The 24,332-nt window shown below is 40.7% G+C and overlaps 2 protein-coding genes and 1 long non-coding RNA gene across 4 annotated transcripts in view; 1 reads left to right on the plus strand and 2 right to left on the minus strand.

Moving 5' to 3' along the window:
* Window positions 1-9: 9 nt before the first annotated feature.
* Window positions 10-3,419, minus strand: henmt1 (HEN methyltransferase 1). Of its 2 annotated transcripts, none has more exons than XM_020702518.3 (9): window positions 3,263-3,419; window positions 2,623-2,735; window positions 2,321-2,455; window positions 2,022-2,204; window positions 1,772-1,952; window positions 781-982; window positions 647-707; window positions 357-514; window positions 10-225 (listed from the first exon to the last, which is right to left on the minus strand). In XM_020702518.3, exons 1-9 carry the CDS (start codon window positions 3,344-3,346, stop codon window positions 119-121), a joined length of 1,224 nt encoding a protein of 407 aa, XP_020558177.2. In that variant the 5' UTR covers window positions 3,347-3,419; the 3' UTR covers window positions 10-118. The 2 variants fall into 2 exon arrangements, with proteins under 2 accessions (XP_020558177.2, XP_004068095.2); XM_004068047.5 differs by having other exon boundaries at window positions 647-713.
* Window positions 3,420-3,824: 405 nt separating this feature from the next.
* LOC144991897 (uncharacterized) lies at window positions 3,825-24,139 on the plus strand. The gene is made up of 4 exons (XR_013655561.1): window positions 3,825-3,963; window positions 6,180-6,292; window positions 23,082-23,192; window positions 24,006-24,139. It is a non-coding gene; the product is annotated as an uncharacterized LOC144991897 (long non-coding RNA).
* fndc7b (fibronectin type III domain containing 7b) overlaps window positions 6,209-24,332 on the minus strand; it is a 33,976-nt gene continuing 15,852 nt past the window's right edge. The window contains exons 24-59 of the mRNA XM_078946065.1: window positions 23,998-24,261; window positions 22,996-23,256; window positions 21,564-21,830; window positions 20,933-21,196; window positions 20,583-20,843; window positions 19,645-19,905; window positions 19,299-19,559; window positions 18,656-18,925; window positions 18,284-18,547; window positions 17,912-18,172; window positions 17,349-17,612; window positions 16,947-17,207; window positions 15,997-16,257; window positions 15,535-15,795; window positions 14,930-15,190; window positions 14,308-14,568; window positions 13,793-14,053; window positions 13,465-13,725; window positions 13,293-13,342; window positions 12,996-13,206; window positions 12,413-12,673; window positions 11,958-12,218; window positions 11,589-11,849; window positions 10,998-11,258; window positions 10,614-10,874; window positions 10,262-10,519; window positions 9,865-10,128; window positions 9,495-9,755; window positions 8,883-9,143; window positions 8,542-8,802; window positions 8,192-8,449; window positions 7,811-8,071; window positions 7,418-7,705; window positions 6,999-7,235; window positions 6,571-6,636; window positions 6,209-6,495 (exon numbers count right to left, since the gene is read on the minus strand). Coding sequence (XP_078802191.1) covers window positions 6,209-6,495; window positions 6,571-6,636; window positions 6,999-7,235; window positions 7,418-7,705; window positions 7,811-8,071; window positions 8,192-8,449; window positions 8,542-8,802; window positions 8,883-9,143; window positions 9,495-9,755; window positions 9,865-10,128; window positions 10,262-10,519; window positions 10,614-10,874; window positions 10,998-11,258; window positions 11,589-11,849; window positions 11,958-12,218; window positions 12,413-12,673; window positions 12,996-13,206; window positions 13,293-13,342; window positions 13,465-13,725; window positions 13,793-14,053; window positions 14,308-14,568; window positions 14,930-15,190; window positions 15,535-15,795; window positions 15,997-16,257; window positions 16,947-17,207; window positions 17,349-17,612; window positions 17,912-18,172; window positions 18,284-18,547; window positions 18,656-18,925; window positions 19,299-19,559; window positions 19,645-19,905; window positions 20,583-20,843; window positions 20,933-21,196; window positions 21,564-21,830; window positions 22,996-23,256; window positions 23,998-24,261 — 8,993 coding nt within the window. The remainder of the gene's footprint in view (window positions 6,496-6,570; window positions 6,637-6,998; window positions 7,236-7,417; window positions 7,706-7,810; window positions 8,072-8,191; window positions 8,450-8,541; window positions 8,803-8,882; window positions 9,144-9,494; window positions 9,756-9,864; window positions 10,129-10,261; window positions 10,520-10,613; window positions 10,875-10,997; window positions 11,259-11,588; window positions 11,850-11,957; window positions 12,219-12,412; window positions 12,674-12,995; window positions 13,207-13,292; window positions 13,343-13,464; window positions 13,726-13,792; window positions 14,054-14,307; window positions 14,569-14,929; window positions 15,191-15,534; window positions 15,796-15,996; window positions 16,258-16,946; window positions 17,208-17,348; window positions 17,613-17,911; window positions 18,173-18,283; window positions 18,548-18,655; window positions 18,926-19,298; window positions 19,560-19,644; window positions 19,906-20,582; window positions 20,844-20,932; window positions 21,197-21,563; window positions 21,831-22,995; window positions 23,257-23,997; window positions 24,262-24,332) is intronic.

Consider the following 24,332-nt stretch of genomic DNA (forward strand, 5'->3'; position numbering starts at 1 on the left):
CCGAAACCCTTTTTGTTCAAGTCAGATTTACTTTGATGACATTTAACTGAAACAAATTGAAAGAACAAACTGATACTGGTGTCAACTTCAACAGAAATCCTGTCAACAAAGCTCCAGATTAAACATTTGCCTCCCAATCCTCCTCTTGCTCAAAACTGTTAGAGCAACAACTGACTTCTGTGAACCCGTCGTCCTCCGAAGGAAAATCTAAATCTCCTTCCTGATCTGTAAAAATCAAAGACATGCAAAAAGAATCACTTACGTATTCAAATGATTCTTGCAGACAGGGAAAAAAGGCGACAGATTGACCACTTTGATAATCACGTTTGATGAAAACAGATTTGATGAGAGAGTACCTTCTTCCTGATACTTTACAAGCACGGTTCTGCCATCTTCACTCAGTCTGACTTCAGGCTCATCCATCAGAAGATGTCTCAGATTAACCAGACTTCCACTCAGTTTTTTGATTTTGGGACAGTTGAGCCACAGTGCAGACAAAGGTACAGTCACATATCTGCCAGGAGACACAAGAGCTGATAGAATCAGAAACTACAAGAAGGTAAAAACATGACAACTGATGGAATTCACAGTCCAACCTGACATCATGGTGTGTAGCAGCCTCCTCATCATCCTTGAGGAAACGTACCTGTTCAATGGATCCTGTTGGTTTGGCCTGCTTGTTTGTAGAACTTGGTCCTCCTCTGCCCCTGCTCCTAAAAACCACTCCACTTAAAAACTAATCATCAAACACAAGTTGGCCTGTGGTTGATTAAAGCAAACCTTCTTGCTTTTCTTCCACCTCTGTATGCGGTTCTATCTGCAATTCCTTCATTCTTCCACAGGTCAGACAAAGACATCTCCCCCCAGAGTTCTCCTCTATCCATCTAACCTTCAGCTGTTCTGCCTGGTACAGCACTTCACTCACAAGGACTCTCCGGAGGGTGTTGTTATCACGCAGGCTGGGGTAGTTAATGTGGTACAGCTGAAAGACGCAAAGCCAGGTGTCAAAATCTGGAACGGCAAAGTGACGAGAAAGATGCGATTCTCCCACTCCAACTTTATTTCTAAATCTAAAGTCAAATCGTTCCCAGTGGTCTTAACTAAGATTATGTCGTTTTTAGCCAAAATCAAAAAAACCTGTGTTGAATTAGAAATTCGCCTCTGGCACGTTAGCGACCCGCTGCTGATTTCCCATGATTACTTTGTTTACACTCACTCCCACTAGCTTACAGCCCCTCACATTCCCAAGCCAACATTACCGGTGCAACACAGACGGCGAGAAATATCAGAGCTATGCAGTTTTCAGCCTGATATCAGCTCGGATGGGGAAATTGAAGACCTACATGGATCTGAGTGGCTCTTTAAGGCTGTGTATTTTGGTGGGGGGTAGATTAAGCTTTACTCTGGTCCACCCGATTGATCATTTTTGAAAATTTTCCGTCCCACTTCAGAACCTCAAATCTCAGAGATCATGTCCAGTGCTTACATTTCTATGGACAGAATAGAACCAAAGATCTAACCTCCCACCACACCCCAAAAAAGAGAAACCAATAGGATGACACTTACAGTAAACTGTTCTCTTGTCACATCCTAAAAGACATGATTTTCAACAGATACTCTCTAAATGTAAGTGTTGAAAAATAGCCCACTAAGAATCTCTTGAACATTTTACATAAGATTACATCAAATAAAAGAGTGGAAAGAAATTGTGGCATTAAAGAGGCGAGGTCACTTTCTCACTCAAGAAGCAAAGATCTATAGGTACACTCACCAGTGTGTATGAAAAAACATCCTCGTCATCACCTAACGTGTTGGGGGGATAGCTAGCCGTGAGCCGGTAAAACACACCGATCTGAGAGCAGAAGCCAACGCTGTCATGGTGGCCGTGCAGAGCTTCACCAACACCAGTGAACTCCACTTCATATCCGTACTCTGAACACACCCTCAGAGCCCTGAGGAAGGATGCAGGATCACCAAGCAGTCCGCCGTTTTAGGATGTAAAGAACGTGACGATACTGTACCAGGATCTAAACTCTGCTCTGCTCCACTCAAACTTGTGATCTCTGTCCCTGAAGCCTGACAGTCCAGGCAGAAGGGGGTTGAAGTCTGAGTTTGGGGTGCTGATCACAACTGCCCCGGGCCTCATGTAACCAAAAACTACAGCAGAGAAGTGCTCCACATCCGCGGGAGTGAGGTGTTCAATGCTACATACAGTCAGGAAAAGGAATCACAATGACATATAATGGAATGGAATATTTATATGCTATATATTTATTTATATATATATGGATCAGTGCTCATGAGTTAAAAAGTCCCTTACATCTCTATAGCAGTTGCCAGATCAAACCCTTTGAAGCGGGCGTCTCTTTGAGTGACTGAACCCTTGTATACCTCTATGCTCAGCCAATCGAAGCTGGGCTGCAGGTAGTCAGTCGATATGGGAGCTAATCCATGCCTGAAGAAACGGAGAACGATATCCAACAGGTTATTGTAACAACAAAGCAGCATGGAAACCAAACAAAAAATGAAAAAGCAATATGTACTGTACTTCTTGACAATTTCACTTATAGATTGGACAAAAAGTGGACAATGATGGAACAATGCTTTTTTTTTTTTACATACATGTATCTCTTGATTTTGGCTTCGTTGATGTCCACTCCTACCAACATCTCGATTTCGTGGTGAAACCTGAGCTTCTTGAGCAGCTTGCATTCTCCACAACCCAGATCTACCACCTAAAGGACAATGGAAAAAGGTAATCAAATCAAATCAAATCCAGCTTTATTTGTGATAAAGCATTGTTCATGCCAAGCAGCTCAAAATGCTTTACAGTTAAAAAAAAAAGACCAACAAAGTAAAAAAAATAAAAACACTCATCCTTTTGCCCTCCCCTTCCACTCTATTTACACAAACACCTGATGACCCCACACACAATGTGAACAGGCATGAAAACGTGACTGTAACTATAAGAGACTTATGGCTTTACAGTGAGGAAATGAAGAAGCCAGCTCAATCACAGGAGCATTGCCCTGTTTAACTAGAAAGCTGTTCTCCTTTAAAAGTATTTATACTGTCTAATAATTTATATCTTTTTTTTTAAAGAAAAAAGGCAATGACTATTCTATGCTAACTTCTTGAACTTCACAGGTAGACTTTCGAGTAAAATTAGCTAAAGTGATTAGCCTCTGCGTTACTAAACAACATGAGCAGACATTGTCTTTGGAGTCTTATTGTTGAAAAAAAAAGTGCGTTAAATTCGTACCTTCTTGGGTTTTTTGCCCCTCACAAAATCAACAACAAATTGGTGTCTTTGAATGTGTAGCGCAGGGCTGAACAGCGGCTCCATCTTTCAGAGCTGTCCGTTGGCCCTCCGAACGCCAGAGGGCGCTACAGTTGTGGTGGTCACTTTAAATGCGTTGATTTAATGATTTAAAAACGGTGATGTCTGGTAAAATATTTTCTGAAATTTTCCCTTGTATTATATGATACGTATATCATGTTTCCAAAAATGTTTAGAGGTAGCTAGTTATTAATATTAGTCAATTTGATTAACCACTGCGTTGTGTTGGAAGCAGGACCATACCATTTTTCAGAGAAAAAGCATTTTGTAGACAATGAGCTATTTAAAGTATTTTGTCTGTTTTTGTGGGATACACAGCAAATGTGAAATGATTGGAATAGTATAAATCAGGCTTATTACATCACAGTGTATTCTTTATTTTTATTTTCTTTATATTTTCAGCATTTAAAACCAGGATGGGGTAACAACATCCAAGAAAATGTCTTCAGAAAGTCCTCATGAGGTTGCATCTGGTGGTTCAGGAACAGTGTCTTCTTTTTCCTGTGATGGAAGGATCTTGGAGAAGTCAGTCTGAGCACCATCATCTAGACTGGTTTTGGACTACAAAACTTTATTAGCAAAGTACACGTAGGCCTATGGAGGAAATGAACAGCTCTGACCAGGTAGGAACACAAGTCCCACCATAGCCTTTTAGTATCTGCTAAAACCTTGTTGTTGCAATGAACTCCTTCATCCACCAATCTTGTGGGGCCGGTCTGCTGAAAAAGTCAAAGATGTGTAAGTGTAGGCTGTGAATTTTTGACTTGTTGGGAGGAGCTAACTGCAGATTTTCTGACATCCTAGATCAGGGGTCGGCAACCTTTTTTACTCAAAGAGCCATTTGGGACCGCCCCTAATAAAAAAGAAAGCACCCGGAGCCACAACCCGTTTTGACATCATTATATATATTATGCATGTATATATTATATCAAAGGTGCTCATTACGTCGATCGACCGGTCGATCTTCAATGACATGAGTGTAGATCGCGGGCCAGAAAAGATTTAAAAAAATAAATAAAAGTACTTCTTTAAAATCCACCAGCCAATCAAAATCCTCACTGAGAAGTACGGGACTTGATTGACATGTAGATTGGCCAATCGGACATCGTCTGAAGCATACGTCGCTGCAAATGCACATTATGTTCTTTAAAGGATGATATCGCGGCCGCGTGTGGGAGGAGCTACTGGTCCTGGTCTGATCGCTGCATGGAGCGATGTGTTTATCAATGCATGGTAGACACTGAGAATGTGGAGAGATCAGGTTTATTATTTTGAAGAGTTCTACTTGGTAATCATGTTTCCATGTTTGAATTCATAAAATCATCCCAGAGAAAGTCTCTGCTTCAACTCCCGCAGGGAAAGCTGCATCTCAATCTGACGCCCGTGTTTCAATCTCTCTGACAGAGTTTGAAGCCAAAGCCCCTCCTCCGCCTCTTTACCTGCTTTTCCTCTCTACCTGTTCACCTGTTCACATCCTCTGCAGCTGAGAGTTGGTTTCCCGCGCGCTCCTCAGTGTGTCCTACACAGAGAGCGCAAAATACGATAGTTGGGGCCTCCAGCGAAGCACAAGGATAAAAGAGCCGGACGCAGGTTATAGCGGGGATAGAGCGGGTTAAGCAAATGAATGGAAGAAGGCGCTCCGCTGAAGAAATATTCAATAGTGTACACATTTTATTATTAGTCTGAACTATCTTTTATTTAGAAAAATCTTTTATTTTGTTAAATCAGTCCAGTGCGGAAAAAAAACATCAACAAAAGTTATGTTGGGCGGTTTTTGGCTGGGTCTTGCAGTTTTCAGATGACTTTTGGGCTGGAAAACTATGACTCTATCTGGCAACACTGGCGCAAACTCTCTGTCATCAGCGAGTTGCTCTCTGCCCCGCGGCACGTCAAATTCCCGGCAGATGATCACTCCGCCCCGCGTGTGTCGTCCTGCTATCAGCTCTGCAGTTCTTGTCCGATAAATACGAGCTCATTACGAAGCTGTTTTTTACGTGGCACGCGCTTCGTGCGGCGCCAGCAGTGACTTTGAAATGCCATGAAAAATGAAAAAACTAAAATAAAATTTAATTAATACAAAATACTCATTATTTTCCAAAGTCACAGGGAGCCACATCAGATGGATGAAAGAGCCACATGTGGCTCCGGAGCCATGGGTTGCCGACCCCTGTCCTAGATGGAGGATGGACTTAAGAAGGCCTCAGAAAATTATCAGCTCAAACGAACAAGATCTAGAAAACTTTAAGATTGGGAACTGCAATCTTTGCAATAGAAATCCCCTGAAATGTCAAGAATGAGATGTAGCCCTGTGTCTTTTACCCATTAGACATACATATATACACAGACACAAGTGAAGGATGGTCATCTCAGCACAAATTTAACTCAAAGCATTCGCGGCAACAGCATTTTTTTATTATTTTATTTTAATCTTTGAATGTTCACAAAAAGAGAAGTCATCATTGTAGGGAAAATATAATGCACATTGAAAACATTGCTTGATAAATTATAATTTCATTTGTTTATGCTACATTTCTTTTAACAATCATTCATTGAGTCTAAAATTCTCTTTCAGCACAAAGTTACTTTAGATAAATACCATTTTAGCAAGACTTTGTTGAACTGCTACAATTAGTTACACTATAAAAGCTTAAATTCATTAATATTCTAATCTAAATTTTAGGTTTGATTCTAGTTTCTTTGGGATATGCAGGAGTCATGCCAAAGAATTGCACGGCTGTGATTACCTTTTTTTTGTTTGTTTTACATTTAGCCTTACAAAGACCTTAGAGTGTTAAATGTATCAGAAATGACCCAAATTATGATGTTTTGCTTGTTCCAGTGTCGGTTTAAACCAATCCTGAGGATGATTTATAACGAGGATCCGGTGTTTCTGCACTTTGGGCTGGAGTAGCTGCTTTGGGTGACAGCGTTCCTGGCTGCCACCCTGACACAGTAGGTGGTTGATGCCTTGAGGCCAGTCTCTTCGTAATGGTCTCCTTCCACAGTTTCCACTCTTGGAGGCTGACCCCCCAGCTCCTCGCCTTGCTCTTCCTCAGTCACGACTGTGTACTCTGTTGCGTTCTTCACTTTCCTCCATTTCACGTGCAGGGAACCTTTGCTTCCTGTTACTGACAGTACTTCTGGCACCTCCAAGTCTTACACATTGGATAAAGATAGATTAGAAAAAATAAATGGAATTACACCTTATTTATACAATCAATAATACTTACTTTCCCCTAGATCTGAGGACACCTGATCGTCCTGCACGTCTCTTCTTTTTCGCCCTCCTACTAAACCTGAGAAAGATAATAAATTGTGACTTACCGGTAATTTCAGCTTTGACTGAAACAATTTGCCTTTACAGCTCCTTCCCACCAAATTAACAATTTAAATTTAGTTTTTGTTTACTTAGTATCTCTACGGTTAATAACAAAGACTAAGCAGGAGGAATGTTATGGGGAATACATGTGTTTAAATGGAGGTGTGTGCAGCATTTTCTCCTATTTTTTAGTTATCAAGTCACTGAAAAAAGAAGATGTGTCTGAATGTCTTCATGCACCGCTTTCCAAAATTCTTAGAATTGAATAGATGAGTAAAAAAATGACACAAGAAAGTCAAATTTTTATTTTTTGTCCAGATGATAGTTGCTGCATCTTACCTGTAATATTTTGGCTGGGAATGCTCTCCCCCACTTCATTGACGGCAGTCACTTCAGTGAAACTGGGATCAAAGTTGGTAATCTGGCAGGAGAGCTTGGTAGTGTTGCAGAGGACTGAACGGTTTCCACCAGATTTGTTGTAGACCATATAGTTTGTGGCAAACACTGATGCGTTCCAGGAAAGCACAACTGACTGCATGTTACCAGTATATTGCACCATCTGGGGAGCGCACGGAGCTGCACAAACAGAATTTTCTTTTAAAAAAAACTGTGGAGTTATGAGCATTTAAGTATGATAAATGTAACCGTTTCAATATATTACAACAAAAATCTAAGGCTCCAGGATTTGACTTTTGCTAGAAATATTTGCCAAGCATTACAATGACAACTAACAGAAAATAAAAATCTTCAATTTGTACCTGTTATTCCAGAATAAATACTGGACGGCCTTCCAACTCCAGCAGAGTTTTTGGACTGTACTGTTATACTTAAAGTTGTGCTGCAGGGCATTGGCAGCTCAAAGTACGGCCTTTCCCACCAGTAAGAAGCGACATTCATCAGAGTTTGTGGGCTGTTTCCAATTTTACTAGTTATTTTTGCCAAGTACTCCACATTTGAACAGTTGACTCTATCCCATGATATCATTGCCCAGTCCATTTTCTTTATCCTTTGCATACGGACTCTCAAATAAGGTGGCGGGCACGGAACTGAAAAAGAAAAACAATTCATTACACTCCTAATTGATCTTTTTAAACCTTACATTATCTTAAGTCGATAAGCATGTGTCATTTTTTTGACACTTTATTAATTACCTGCTCCTGCCTGCACGGTCGGGCTAGAGGAGCTGTTGCAGAAGCCATCAAAGGATTTGACGGTGAAGTTGTAAACATCACCACACTCCAGGTTTTTAAATGTGCAGGAAGTGGAACCGCTGCCACAGAACAGAGTTTTTCCATTCATGGAAGTGGCGTGGCTGATATACTCCACTGCTCGCTCTGTGCTGTTCCATGACAGTTTGCCAGAGTTTGTCTGGCAGTCAATGTCCACAGTGAGATTGACGGGAGGACAAGGCACTGGTTAGGAGAGAGAGTCAAAGATGCGTTGAAGAAAATGGGAACAATCTACCGGTCTTTCAAGGTGGAATACATCCACGTAAAGTGTAATAAACTCCAACCGGTTGTGGTTGCCTTTACCTGTTTTGAAGGAGGACAGGCTTGGGAGGCTTCTGCATGTGGCTCCCTTGGCAGTGATGCTCAAGCTGTACGTTTGACCACAGTGAAGACCATCCAGAGAGCAGTTGTTCACTGAGGTGTTGCATTTGGCAACATGTCCATCTAGTCCTGTGGCTATCAGCTGGTAGGATTCGGCCACCATGGATTTTTTCCATGACACAGCAGCTCCACTTGTCTCACACAATGGTACCACAGACACATTGCGAGGGGCACACGGTGCTAAAGAATAAGCACAAATCTTGAAAATCCTTAAAAATATTTGTGTTGTTGTTTACCCGAGAGTTCAATCGTTTTTTTTTTTTTTTTTTTACCTGTTTCAACCTTCTTTGGAGGACTCCTGAGGCTGCTGCACTTATCAGAGGAGGTTGATACAATAATTCTGTAATAAGTGCCACAGCGAACATCCTGAAGGACGCACGAAACTGATGAGGTGTTACAGGAAAGGAAGGTATTATCATCAGCTTCTGCTGTAACTACATAGACAGGAGTGCCTGGTGTTTTCTCCCATTCAACCAATATGGTGTCATTGTTGCATTCCGTTGTTGCTTTGACAGACTCCAGAGCACAAGGACCTGAAAATAGACATAAAAAGCTCCTTGAAATGATCTTACAGTAATTTTCTTCTCCATTTTATTTGCTTCAAACTGAATACCTGTCTCAATCTGGAAAGTAGTGCTGTGATTGCTCCTGCAGTGTTGGTTTAGAGCAATAACATTAAAGGTGTACTGGGTCCCACACTTCAGATCTTGGACACTGCAGGTTGAGGAGGTGGTTGTGCAGTTGGAGTTGTGCCCATCGGCCGCTTCTGCATGCACAAAGTAGCTGGCTGCACCTTGAGAAGGATTCCAGCTCACCCAGACAGAATTTGAAACACAGTCCAGCCGCCCTTCAGGTTTCATGGGCACACATGGAGCTTTTGAGGGAAAAAGACAAGAAAATGAGGTGGGAGTTTAAAGTCCCTTCAGTCTTTTAACTAAAAAGAAAAAAGGCGGGGAAATGCTTAAATGGAAGAAAACAAAACAATCTTTACTTGTTCAACAATTGAAATGTAAACTTGCAATTTTTAAACATTTTTTTCTAGATAATCTCAACTTTTAAACACCCAGGCTGCTAACTCGAGCTTAAAAATCAAACTGGCTCTACTTTATATTCAAGCTTGGGTTACTTCAATTTTACAAAAACAAGATCCATCATAAAGAAAAGATGAACCCATTCCATACTTCTCTAGTGAGTCATTTGAACATAGTGTTTTTCCATTGTTTACCTGAAGAAGTGTGCAACATGGGGCTTGATTTACTCTCACAGGTATCTCGAACTGACAGCATAGTGACGTTGTAGTGTTGTCCGCAAGGGAGATTGCTAAGGGTGCAGGTGGTGCCACTGGAGTTACAGTAAAGCCTTGCCCCTGTGTTGCTCACAGCAGCTACATGGAAGTATTGAGCGTCTGCATTGGGGGACCAGGACACAACCATTTCTCCTTTGGCACACTGTGCATCAACAACTACATTCTGGGGTGGACAGGGAGCTGAGGGGTAAAACAGAGATGAAGCTGTTCAGGGAATCCACTATTACAAATTAAAACCACACTAGACTTAATGGTGAGTTTGGTTTTGCCCCAGATATGTTTACAGTACCTGTTTGCACATAAGCCGTGTCACTGTCTGTGCTGGAGCAGGACTCATCCTGCCCAAACACGCTCACATTATAGGTTTGTCCACATTGCAAGTCTCTCAGATCGCAGTAAGTCTCAGTGTTGTTACACTCAGTCCAGTGACTTCCATCTGCTGTGACACCTATGGCTACATAGGCGAGAGCCCCGCTGGCTTTCTCCCATGTTACTGCAGCTGAATTTGAGTGGCAGTGTAGCAAAGCTTTGGTGTTGGTTGGTCTACAAGGCACTGTGAAGAAACATTGTAAATAAACAGTTGCATCATTTAATTTAATCATGCATGTTATGCTAGTTAAAGGTGAGCATATGATGATGGTCATAGTCTAAACCTGTAGTGGATTATGTGGATTGCTGACATTTACCTGACATGAGGTTCAGGAAAGCATTGCTGTTATCACAGCGTCCGTCCTGAGCTGTGACTGTCAGGTTGTAAAGCTGGCCACAGTGCATGTTCGGCAGCTCACAGCTGCTTTCACTGCTGTGGCACTCAGTTCTGTGCCCATCGGGTCCATAAGCCTGCACCTTGTAGGAGGTCACCCCTTCCCCTTCTTCCCACGACACCACGCCTGTGTCATTACTGCACACCATTTCTGCAGTTACATGCTGTGGGATACATGGTACTGCATGGAAAGATTTGTATAAAGATATTAGTAAATATGTTCTCAAGAGATGAATCATGTTTTCGCATCTTGCATAGAGGAGACTTAAATTTACCAGTGCCGATCTCCACCACCGAGCTTTCAGTGCTGTTACACACATCATCTGAAGCAATGACAGTTATTGTGTAGTTCAGGCCACACAACAAATCATCCAGTAGACAAGTTGTCTCAGTGTTGCTGCATGTGGAATTGTATCCAGCGCTTCCTTGGGCAACGGTTGTGTACGACAAAGCTCCTTTACTCGGCTCCCAAGAAACCATCACTCCACCAGACTTACAATCCACCCGAGCCTCCACCTGCTCTGGCATGCATGGCGCTACAAGAAAACACAGGAACAAACACACCAGGTCTAAGGTTAATATCAAGCAATCGTGTACACATTTTCAATAAAAGAAAATTGTTATTTGATGAGTTAGCTTAGAATGTTCCTGATTCTTACCTGCCTGCAGCTGTTCCACATCACTCTGGGACACATTGCACACACTGTTGATAGCAATCACGCTGATGTTGTAAGTGAACCCACACATGAGGTCTGCGAGAACGCAGAACTGTGAGCTGCTCTCACAGCCAGTTTGATGTTCTTCCACACCGAAGGCTTGAACAATGTAAGACTCAGCGCCAGTGCTGGCTCGCCACTCCACATAAGCCGTGTTGCTGGAACAGTCCAGCACTGGAACAACATCCTCAGGAGGACAGGGGACTAAAGAAAGACAACAACAGAAGGGGTCAGTGTAGAGCATTTGTCCGTTTCTCACCTGAACTAGATGAAGTAGGTACAGCTAAGGGAATTTCACTGAAATCAATCCAAAATTCAATGAAATCCTCGTGGATGTGGTAGAAACAAAGAATTTTGAAGAGATGCATTGTTGGTAAAATAGAGGAATAATAGAGCAGAACACTGAAGTTGAAACTTTTGCATTGTTTTCTGGCAATTAAATGTTTTTGCAGATTAAAAACATTATCCTCTACAGTGCAGTTTATAATTACTCCAAAGCTTCAACATTTCTGTTTTATTAATCTTTGTGTTTACCTGATTCAACCTGCAAAGACGTGCTGGGCGGACTGTTGCACTGATCATTGGAGGCTAGTGTGACCACGTTATATACTTGGCCACATTGCAGGTTCTGCAGCTCACAGTTGGTGAAGTTAGAGTAACAGGTGGAAACATGGTCGCTCGAAGACTGAGCCGTTGCGGTGTAGTACAAAGCACCTTCTGCATACACCCAGTCCAAGAGAGCAGAGTTGGTGTAGCAGTCCAGAATTACGGAGCCCATCTTGGGTGTACAAGGAACTTTGAGGTAAAAAAGAAAACATACATTGCTTACACTAAATCTGGCAACCGTTAAGAGCAGTAGTTCACCCAATTATTTCAAAACTGAAGTGTATCCTTTTGTTCTACCTGGACTAAACTCTACGTCTTGGCTGGGCAGACTTGAGCAGGTTTCACCCTCTGCCACAACCTGGACAGAGTATAGGTATCCGCAGGTGAGGTTGGTCAGAGTGCATGTTAGTTCTGCTGTCTCACAGAAGGTCCTATCGTTCTGGGTGTTTTCAGCGACCACTTTGTAGGACAAAGCGCCAGTGCTGGCACTCCAGGACACAACAGCCTGACTTGTGGAGCAGTTAACCTTTACTTCCACATCAGCAGGGACACAAGGAACTGGAAAAAACAAAGAAACAAGAAGTTTGAAAAGTGAATATTCACAAGTACATTCAGACATTTATTTTAATTAGTATAATATACTATTATTGAAAAATAATCTTTAAAGAAAAGGATATAGAATATGCAATCAAAATAGTCAAAAAACTTTTTCTCTGCATTTGTATAAGAGATAAATAAATCTTTATTATTACCCGACTGCAGTGTGTCAGCTACACTGGGATCAGAGTCACATATCTTGTTTGAGGCAATGACTGTCACGGTGTAGTTCTGCCCACAGGGCACGTGAGGCATACTGCACTTCTCGCTGTCAGACCAGCAGCTCTTTGACTCGCCGTCCTTTGTTTTTACAGTGGTGGTGTAGAACTCTGCACCGGCTGAGCCGCTCCATGACACCATAGCAATGTCAGAAATACAGTTCATGTGACTGGAGACACTGGTGGGCGGACAAGGCTCTGGGAGAAGGTAGAATACAAAAAGTAAGGGGGGGGGGACAATTGCATGGAGCAAGTATCCTTTTAGAAATGTTTACTTTGTCAAAAAAAAGAAAAAAATGTTTTTTATTTGTGCAATTCTCAGAGGTTTTAGACTTAGTATCCTTATGATTTAAAGTTGTTCAAATTGTGGACCAAATATCATTATATTTTGTAATATATATATATATCAAATCACCTTTTTTTTAAATTACAAAAACACCTGTTTCCACAAAATGCCTTTGTGCTATGAAGTATGGATATCTTGTAATCAAATATTTTGTGGTGTGAAATAAGCATCTACCTGACGTGAGCTTTGATGCTGGACTGGGACGACTTGTGCATTCTGAGTCTGCAGCCTGCACCGACAGGAAGTACTCATGACCACAGAGAAACTCTGAGATGAATGTCCAGGTTTCATTTGTGCTGAGCTGGATTTTGTGGTCACTGTTGGTCTCTGCTGTTGCGATGTAGAACTCAGCAGCTTTGCTTTCGTTCCATGTCAGCGAGCCAACCTTATAAAAACAATTACCTATCAGTCATTTGAGTTCTAAAATCAGTGAATACTCTTTAAAACCTTAAGAAATAAAAAAGTGGTCACCTTAGTGGTGCAGTTAAAAGAGTATTCCAAATTCTGGGGAATACATGGGGCTGGAAAGAGGTCAAAAGTTCATCATTACTATTAATCAATCTTTACTTTATTGTTTGTCATAAAAAGTGCTTGTACGTTTTTTTTTTTTTTTTTTTTTTTTTATATCAATAAACTTGCTCACCCATCTTAATTGTGGTGCTGTTGCTCGGCAAGCTGGTGCACTTGTAGTCAAGAGCTATGATGTTTACAATGTACACTTCACCACAGTGAAGGTCAGTCCATGTGCACGTAGTGGTGTTTGTGGTGCAATGATGAGTGTGGCCATCCTCCCCCATTGCAATGGCCAAGTAGGAGTCTGCTTGAGCACCCATGACCCAGCTGACTGAGCCCAGGCTGTCCTCACAGTGTGTGAAGCTATGCACATACTCAGGGATGCAAGGACCTGAGGAGAACAAGGGAATACTAAGGCTCAACTCATCACAGAGAGCAAGGTGTGAGGCAAAACATACCCGTCTTGAATTGTTCAGGTGCGCTTACAGTCCCATCACATCCTGAGTTATCCAGAGCCGTTATGGTGAAAGTAAAGATTTGTCCACAGGCCAGATCGACATCTATGGTTGTATCGTTGGTTTTTAAAGACTCGACATAGCCCAAATTTCCAATGGCGGTCACCACGTAAGCTATTGCCCCTTCAGCTTCAGACCAGTTCAAGACAACCGTTTCATTGTTGCACGATCCACTGACTGTCAGGCCAGTTGGCTGGCAGGGTTCTGGAAAGAGATAAAAAGTCCAAATTTATTTCCTAGTTTTAGAAAAAAAATTAAACATTTTAACAACTTATTAAAATTAATATTTGACAGTAAGTAGCAGAAATGTATGATGTTGCTTATGTCAGTAAAGCTGGATTGCTCTAGACAGCTCAGCTATACAACACACGCTCACCTGTGCGTGCTCACACCAAAAAACAAAACAAATATTCTGATGTATATTTATTGAGTAGATCAGTCATTGGCAGCATGCCTACCTGTCTGAGTTTCCACTGTGCTGCTGTTTCCACTGAAGCACATGTTGCTGTAGGCAGTCACAGAGAACTCATATATTTCACCACATTTCAAGCCAGAGAAGTGGCAGGTGGGTTTGGTGGATTTGCAGTGCACCGTCGTCCCCGTTCTGCTGGTAGCTGTGGCCAAGTAGAGCTCCACTCCGTCACTTTCCTCCCAGGTAAGGTTGGCTGTTTTCGTGCCACACTGCATATTTGCTTCGACCCGCAAGGGTACACAGGGACCTTTACAATGTGTTAAAAAAAAAAAAACGGTACTACTTGAAAAAATACCATCTTGAAATGATGCACTACTTTCTCTTATAATTGAAAGTTCAGAAGATGAACTATACGTTATCTAAGCATGGACTGTCTTCTATCACAAGACTAGACTATTAAAACTTTATCCTCCCAAATTCTTAAGTATTTCTAATACTCTTATCTTTGCTCCCTTCTCATCCATTCACTCATTAGTTAATCAGTGTACTATCCTTGGTTATCCCTCATTTCTGTCCGTCTCACTTTCCTCATCCACTATCCGTATCATGTTCACGTCTCAAAACATTTTAACTCTAGGTATGGTGAAATAAAATACTGTTTGACTCACGTGAGTCGAAGGAAACATTGGCATATGACTCAATCTGACATTGCTCGCTGACGGTTGTGAGAGTTACGTTGTACACCTGACCACACTGCAGCTCTGTCAGGTTACAGTGGAACTCATTGGTCACACAGGAAGCCACAAAGCCATCTGTTGCCACTGCAGTCACAATGTAAGAGCTGGCCCCGATGGCAGGGCTCCAGGAGACCTCAGCTGTGTTGTTGTAGCAGTCGAGGCTAGCTGCCACGTTTCCAGCTGTGCATGGACCTACAAGACAAAAAGAGATTACTACCACCAAATCTTTATCTCATTCAAAGTGTTTTACACCTACAACAGTGAAAAAGAAACCCATAACTTTGTGATGTGTATACAAAACAACTGAGCAGCCGTGTCACAAATGATTATGCAAGAATTTTGTGGTAGACAGATGACTGAAAAAGATTGCGGAATGGGCTGTTTTTAGGATGCATAACTTCTTGATTGTCAACTGATTTGTTAAAGGGCATTAAAAAATACCAGATGTGTCAAGTGAGACTTGAATTTTTTCAAGAAAGGGCAAGAAAAAATTAGATCTTTCTAAATAAAAATGAACACGTGTTAGGGAACAGCACCTGAAATCAGCAAGACAGTGGTAGACATGCTGCTGTTGAGTGTCTCCCCGATGGCAATGACAGTAGTGTAATAGATGACTCCACAGTGGAGGTTTTCTACACTGCAGAAAGTGTCGTTGGTAAGGCAGGTCAGTGAGTGTCCGTCACGTCCAGAGAGCTGAGCCTCGTAGCCTATGGCACCAAAGCTGGTCTCCCATGACACGGTTCCCTGGTTTGTTCGACAGTCCACGCTTGTCTGCACATTATTGGGTGGACACGGTTCTGAAAGAAGAAACTTAAATGCAGATGGAGCACGTACAGGAAAAAGCCCTAAATCTATTTTTGAGTGTAGGATTCCAAAACAAAAATCAAGAAAAAGCAATGACCAGTTAAAACTGACCAGTTATGTTAATGCTTTTCTTTATTTTTGCTTTAAATGAACCCTGTGAGTCAGGGTTCACCTTCTCACAGCTGTTTACCCACCTGTCATAATGGTAGCTGCTACAGTAGAGACAGACACATCGCTGCACGCTTCATTGTGCGCTCCAACTGTGATGTTGTAGATTTGTCCACAGCCCATGTTGTACAATGCACAATAGGTGTCGCTGGTAGTGCAAGAGACTACAAGTCCTTGGTCTGTTTCACCAATGACTGTGTAGTTTACAGCTCCACTGGCCAAATCCCACTGCACCTGACCAATCGTCAGGCTGTACTGAGCGGTGATGTGATCAGGGATGCAAGGCTCTGAGGGAGAGGACAGACAAGTGTGTGAATAACATACTTTCAGCAGCTTTAAAGCACTGTTGTATTGACAAGATTAAGAGTATTTTTTTCTATGGAGTCATTTCAAAACTGCAAATGGTTTTTTTATTTTGGAAAAAAATATGAATCTTGTATCACAAACAAATTGTTACGTTATTGTTTCAATGTGATCTTTAGTTATTTTGTTGACTGCACACATTGCTGTGTACTTTGCTGGATTTATACAGAAATGTTTAAATAAAGTTGGTACTTGTATTATTTTGTCTTATCTATTTCAAAGAGACTGTGGACATTACTTTATTGACATTGGTGTATCAACATCAATCAGCACCATCAATATCAAATTAAAATTCACTTAAAAAAATCAATATTAATTAATTGAACCCATTAACAAATTTTCCTTTGAAGTAATTCTTGGTTTGATTTGGCAAAAAAAATGCTTTTGTTAGGTTTAAATGTAAACTGTTTTATTTAATTATTAAAATTTCCATCATTTTTCAGTTTCTGTCACCAGTTTAGTGAAAAATTGTTTTCACAACAAAATAAAATTCAGTTTGAATTGAAATTTAAAAATAAATTGATATTGAATAAAATAGAAATATACATTTGGGAATCAGAACTGAATTAATTTAACTTTTGTGCAGAGATATTCAGGTCTTTACTGGACTCACCTGTGACCAGTAGTCCACTCGTGTCAGCGATGCTGTTGCAGGAGTCTCCAATAGCTTTGACAGACACAGAGTAGCTGTGACCACAAAGCAGCCCTTCTAGTGTGCAGGTGGTCATGTTGGTCTCACAAACTGCACTGCTTCCAGACGCAGACATGGCCAAGACCTCGTATGACAAAGCTCCAATACTTGGATACCAAGAAACCTCAGCCGTCCTTGTGTAACAGTCCATCATTGCTTTGATGTATCTTGGTTTACAGGGTGCTAAAAGGCAATTAATTAAAAAATATTACATGACAACCACTGCATAGTATGCAGCTTTGCATACTCATACCAAGGGCATGTTTGGTTTCAAAGAAAACGAAAATGTTTAAAAAAGAAATGGGTCTTGGTGCCAAGCCCTACCTGAGGGTGTCTCAACCACAACAGAGGGGGGACTGCTGCAGTATCCATCAGAGGAGACCACAGAGGCTTGATAAATTTGACTACAGCCAAGTCCTGTGACATTACAAGAGCCTGTTGTTGTGCCCTGACAGGAAGTGATCTGATTGTTGCTGTCCCGCAATGAGGCGATGTAGGAATCAGCTCCAGGGCTCTCAGACCAGGAAACAATCAATGCATTGGCTTCACAGTCCATCACAGAGGAGATGTTTGCAGGAGTACATGGCACTATGAATAAGAGACAGAGAGAAGAGTTAAAACGATGCCTACATGTATGCCGTCAATGAAGAGAGAGGGTCTAGTGTAGCAAAATCCCAATTAAAAACACAAGAACATTTTGGAATGTGCTATATGCACATTTTTTTCTGAAGCTGTCTGACTAAGTTACAGCAGAATAAATATTGTTTGTTGACCAACTGTCTTTTAAACAATTAAAGTAAAACTTTGGAGTCAATATTTCACAATCATTTTAAATCATGGATCTTTAGATCTGTTTTTTATTCTGCTTTATTTGTTAAGGATCTTACCAGTCTTGATGGTCACTCTCTCACTTGGTTTGCTCTTGCACTCTATGTCCTCAGCAGTCACAGTGGCTGTATAATGCTCTCCACAGTGGAGATTCAACAGATCACACTTGCTGTCAGGAGATCTGCATTGGTCAACGTGGCCATCTGTGCCCACTGCTGTCACTGTGTAAAGCTGTCCCCCATTGCTGAAGCCCCAAGACATGGAGGCCACATTGTTGCTGCACCTCAGATTAGCTTCCAGCCTTTCAGGAACACATGGCACTAAAAGGAAGGGAACATGTTGGCTTTTCTTTTCTTTTTCAACTTAAAGTAGCATTTTTCTCTTTGAATACTTTTGTTCTGGTAGAAATATGGATGAAGAGGCATGTGTACCTGTTCTGGTGATGAGTCCTTGACTCTCTGAGCTGTTGCACATTCTCCCTTCAGCTGTGACATGCAGGATGTACATTTCTCCACAAGGCAGACCGGAAATTTCACAGCCACTTTTCGATGTGGTGCAGCAGCTGGGTTTGCCTCCATTTATCTCTTCTATCATGGCCGTGTATGTAACTGCACCAGGAACAGCTGACCAGGTGATGGTCATGGTTCCATTCTCGCAGTTTACTAACTCCTTTATATTATCAGGGGGACAGGGAGCTGAGTGATGAGAAACAAAGTTTGGGATTTAGATTTAAAGACATCTTTTTTTTCCATTTTGAAATCAAAGTTTTTTTAATGACACTTTTGCTGTTAAGTTTAATTTACCAGTCTCAGTGACTACAATGTTACTGGGTGAACTTGTGCACTGCTGGTCTTGTGCCATCAGGGTAAAAGTGAGATTTTGGCTGCACGGCAGTGGTGGGAGAGAACACGTCCCATCTGTCCTGGAGTTACAGTCAAATGTCTGGACGGCGCCCAAACTGTCCGTAGCCATGACGATATAGTCTTCAGCTCCATCAGAGCTGTTAAACATCACCCAGGCTGAGTTTGCAAGGCAGTCGATCTCAACATCCGACAGATAAGGAACGCAGGGAACTATGGGCAAAAAATAAAGGGGAAAAAAAAGAATTTGACCATTCCATTAGATTTTCTGGTTTTGACATGTTTTATGCTCATTTTATAGTTTTTAGTACCTAATCCATTTTTGGGATTTCTAGCTTCATCAATCTGTAATCTTACCTAACTTGGTGCATGCAGGAAATGTAACATTTAGACAGTACTGGATTAATGATGCACAAATAGAAATACAAATATTTAAAACAGTAAATAAAAATTGTTGTTAAACAGTTTTAGCTTGAATTGTAATGTAATGAGAAAAAAATAATATCTAAAATATATAGTAGTCAGACAAACAGACAGTCAAAAATAAATTTACTCTTTAACAAAAGATAAATATTAGTGTCTTTACCAGTTTTAATCATCTCTGTAGGACTGCTTTTGCCCACACATTCATTCCTGGATGGTGTTATGGTAACGTTGTACTCTGTCCCACACTTCAGTGAGCTGAGATTGCATCCTGTGTCTGTGCCACTGCAGTTATGCTTTTGACCTGCAGCATCAACTGCAGTCACAGAGTGCACCAATCCTGTGATGCTGGTGTTCCAGGTGATAGATGCAACTCCCGTGGCACAATTTATTACAGGAAGGAAGGAGGAGAGTGGGCAGGGAGCTAGGAGAAAAGATAGAAAATAAAAATTGAAATGAAAAGTAAAACATATCTCTTTCCTATTTTTGGTAAAATAAATGTCATTCACCTGCAATGACTGTTTTTACTGGGCTCAGGGAACTGTTGCAGGCCTTATCTTGGGCTCTTACTGTCACCTCATAGGTCATGTCACAATTCATGTTGTGCACTACACAGTAAGGTTTAGCTGTTGTGCAGCCAGTGATGTGACCTGTCTTGCTCCTTAAAGAGGCATGGAACTGCAAAAAGTGACCTGTTGACTGCCAGGTTAGGTTGAGAACACCAGACGGACAATCGAGATGGTCCTGGATGTTCTCTGGCACACATGGTGCTGGTGAGAACAAAGAAAGTAATTAGAAGAAGATAAGATAAGGTACATTGAAGATAAGATCCTAAATTGATACTTGACAGCTTAGTTTCAGTGTTTTTCTAGTCAAACACGATCAATACTGCAGAAAAAAGGTAGGAATGAGCCTGTTGTAAAAAAGAAAAAAAAACAACATACTATAAATTGTATTTGTTAAAACCTAGAAAAATTGACAGCTGTTTGAATTGTGTATTGCAGGAATAAAATATTTCAATAAGTACTGACTTTAGCTAGATTGAACCAGGTAATTGCAAATTTGAACTTACAGAAAAATGCCCCAAATTGCATTTTAAATTGCATATTTTTTAAAGTGCAAAGGAATGGACATCACATAATAATTAGAAGTAGAAAAGTCAAAACCATGTGCAAAAAATCTGCACGTGTATAAAATAGATTCTTTAAATCAGTGTGAGCATCTAAACTTCAACTGTAACTGATTAAAGCTTTGATTCATATGCATTGGTTGTGCAGTTTGTTCTTGCCATTGAATTCTTAATTTAAGCACGTCCAGGAGAGTATAGTAGCTTCTAAGAGAAATACAGTGTGCTAGACCAGAATTTTTTTATGGTTATTTGTAATTGAGCTTCTACTCAAACTAAACTTAATATGTAAGCAAATATGGCTCAAATTAATAAATGTACCTGTGTGAATAGTTTTCATGCCACTCCTGGCTCCGAAGCAGTTCTCATCTATACCAGCAACAAAGACCTTGTACTCCTGGCCACACAGCAGATCAGGTATTTGGCAGGTGGTACTGCTGGTGTTACAGGACCACTGGTCGCCTTTTGTGTTTTCTGCCACTGCCATGTAGGAGACTGATCCTTGCGAAGCCTCCCATGAAACGGTGATGTTGTTGGATTCACAGGAAGAGTCTATCCTCATGTTGGTGGGAGGACACGGAGCTGGAGAAGAGCAGGAGAAACGTTAGGCAGATCACTTACTAACATCATCAAACAATGTAAAACCAGACCAAAAATAAAAAGGAACATACCTGTTATAATTCTGCGCCAAAAGTTTGAAGGGCTGGGACAATTTTCTCCCTGTCCGGTGACACTAACGCTGTATGTTTCTCCACATTGCAAAGAGCTAATGTTACACGAAGAACCATTGTTTGAGCACCCCTGTGTTTGAACACTGTTAAATGGTTTAGCTTTGGCATCATAATAAAGGATCCCTCTGCCAGGAGTCCAAGAAACCTCAACCGTGTTTGTGTTACAGTCTAGTGTGGCCTTCAAACCACTATAAGGACAAGGACCTGGATAGTAAAGAGAAAAATGAATTAATTTTAGGTATAGCTTTCTTTAAAGTTCTAATTAAATGCTGTTTATGTCATAACTAATGAACATTTCCATAAAAGTGAGCATAAAGCTCAATGTCTAACATCAACAAAGATGTACTTTTTCTGTGACGCAAAAAAATACTGACAGATAATTTAATTTCAAGCATGAATACAAACGTTTTCCCAAAGTTAATGTTTAACATTTGTGGATTTGCTTTTATTTTTACATCAAACTCTTCCAAATGTTGCCCAGCAAGCATATGACTCTTTTTTAGGCCATTGTTTTAACCCTATGGTGATGTCATTGGTGCAGTGTTTATTTTTGTGTGGTTCTGTTTTTTACCTGTGGTCACAGTGATGGTCTCACTAACCAAACTGGAACAGGTGTCATGAAAGGCCACCACGGTTATGTTGTAATCCTGCCCACACCCCAGGTCAAAGAAGTTGCACTCAGTGCTACTGCTGGTGCTGTTGCATTTAGAAGTGTGGCCAAGGCTACCCCGGGCATAGACGGTGTATGATGTGGCCCCAAGCGCTGAATCCCACGTAACCATGGTAATATTGACATCACAGTTTACGATTGCTACGACGTGGGTGGGAACGCACGGGGCTGGTGAGTGACAAAAAAAGAATAATGATGGTTACTTTGAAAGATCTCCTGCACACACACACACACGTACATATATATATATTTTTTTTCTAACTGTTAGAAACTTTATAAAACAGGTGTAAAAGGCACACGCGCTAATGTGGTGCTGCTCCTTAGCACTGCAAGACAAAGAGGAATAATGTTGAATTGATACTAAAATATAGCTTTTGGTATATATTAGACCATACCAGCAAATATTTTTTCACAAGAAAGAAAGAAGAGAGTCCAGACTGTAAGAAGGCAAAGACGATTGATATAGCAGAAAAATGCATTGGGGTTACTGGATCCTGATTAAACTTCCAGACACTCTGCACATCATGATCCTGAATCAGCATTGTCCTCAGACAGACTTGTTAAGATCAGATGCTCAACAAATATCTGCAGGTTTTGTCTGACAGTTGTAATAACTGTATTTTATACTTTTTACAACAAATTAATAAGAGAGCCGCTAACTAGATTTGCTTTTCTAATACCGGTAGTTTGTTTTAGTTCCAGTAGTTCGTAATACTTTATTTGAGTTTTGGATTTGAAGTGTATATCTCAAAAATATTCTGTAGCTGAAAGCAAATGAGTAGTGATACATTTGTTTGTAAATAATTCTCCAGCAGAAACACAGAAGCTAGTTTTTTTTTTACTATTTTCCATAAAGACCTAAGACTGGAATGACTAGAATCTCCGTAAACTGCCTGCTAAAAACTTTGATGATCAATGCAGTGTTTTTTTTAATTTTGAAATTGACATTTTTAAATAAATCAGCCGAATACTGCAGACGATTCACAGCAAAAGTATTTTTAAGTTATTTTAGTTTTGTTTTTAAGACAAGTTAAGCGGAAACTGTTAGGATAGGGATATTTGACCCATTGCTTACATTGTATAGAAAAATTAGGATAAAAGAAATACCTAATGACACTTTTTTGCCAAATACATGTTGGTTTGTGTACATTTCTAGATACTGTATACTTCTTGAAGGTCTGTTACAAGTTTTTGATACTAATCTGCATGCCAGCTATTTACATTACATGGTGATATTCAGGACATTTTTTAACATAAACTCACCAACTGTAATTGGAAAGGGTATTTGTACTTTTAGATGCAAAGAGAAATTCAGCCTGCTAGGTGTGAGTACCTGTTTGGAGCACCTGGGCGACAGCCGGCTCACTGCTGCATGAGTTGGTGCGGCCTACCACACTGATGGCATACGTCTTTCCACAGCTCAGCTGGTTGAAGGTGCAGTTGGAGCCGCTGGAGTAGCAGGTAGCTGTGAGTCCTCTACTGTCTGTCGCTGTGACCTCCTGAGTCTGGTCAGGGCCTGAGTGCTCCCAGGTGATCAATGCCACGTTAGTGCTGCACTGCAAACTCACAGACACTTGGTCTGGTTTACAAGGAGCTGGAAATGCAAAAAAAGGGGATAAAACATAGGAAAAAGGAATAAGTGAAGGCCATGAGACAGTTTTGGTGGTTCTACTGTTTTATATTTTTAATATTTTCCTAACACAAAACAATAATCAATCCATTTTACTTTAAAGCAAATTCTATATATTTTCTTACACAAAAAACTGCTTTTCCAGCATTTTTTTTTAATCAAAGAATTATTAATATAATTTTTTTAAGTGTACATGACAGCAGATTTTAAATAGTTATGTAAAAAGTAAATTGAAAAAAGTGTCTTTATAATATTACCACATTGCCTCAAACAAAGTGGTAAATATCTAACAAAGTGAAACTCAGACGAGACTTTTCCTCTTCACTTTCTTATAGTTGAAAAACCAATAGTTTTAGTGTTTACCCAACAACAATTTAAAAGTAACTCCAAAGAAAAAAAAATCCTTTAAAATAGTATGGTCGTTTTTTTAAGAAAGGGAAATAATAATGTCAGCAAATATTTGTTACACCTCAAATATCTAATAACTGTGCTCAAATTACGAGACAATATTAGAAAAATAGTATTAAACTCCTATTGGCTCAAATCCCGACGTATTTGTCTATTTGGAGCAAAAGAAAACTTTTATCAACAGTATTTAGTAATGAATTACATTATCTCAGCAATACTTGTACAAATCTTTTTTTTCCATAAACAATATTTTCTCTCTTTTAAATAATGCTAAATCTTCACACTATGTTCTTTTACCTGAATAGATCTGGTAGTCTGAGCCCTGGATGACGGCACAGTCAACAGATGAAATGGTGACAACGATGCTGTACAGGAGGCCACACTTCAGGTTGTGAATGGTGCATTCAGGACTGGTGGAATTACAGCTCACACGGGAGCCGTCACTGCCAATGGCGATGGCAGTGTACAAACCAACATTCCCGACGCTTCCTCTCCAGTGCACAAAAAAGCTGTTGGTGCTGCAGTTCAGCTCGGCTTGCAGGTGGTCAGGCAGACAGGGAGCTGTTTTGGAGGAAGAAAACGTTTCCATTCCACGATCTGGTCGGTGATTTTTCTGATCAAAGCAAATACAA

This window comes from Oryzias latipes, chromosome 4 (assembly GCF_053564925.1).
Source record: "Oryzias latipes strain Hd-rR chromosome 4, Olatipes_Hd-rR_3.1".
NCBI lineage: Eukaryota > Metazoa > Chordata > Actinopteri > Beloniformes > Adrianichthyidae > Oryzias > Oryzias latipes.

Excerpts from the sequence above, each read along its gene's own strand:
- henmt1 (XM_004068047.5), bottom strand. The coding sequence starts at position 3,346 with ATGGAGCCGCTGTTCAGCCCTGCGCTACACATTCAAAGACACCAATTT. Across the intron at positions 2,456-2,622 it reads GCCAAAATCAAGAGATACAT|GCATGGATTAGCTCCCATAT; the intron begins GTATGTAAAAAA and ends CCGTTTCTTCAG. Across the intron at positions 226-356 it reads TGTAAAGTATCAGGAAGAAG|ATCAGGAAGGAGATTTAGAT; the intron begins GTACTCTCTCAT and ends TGATTTTTACAG.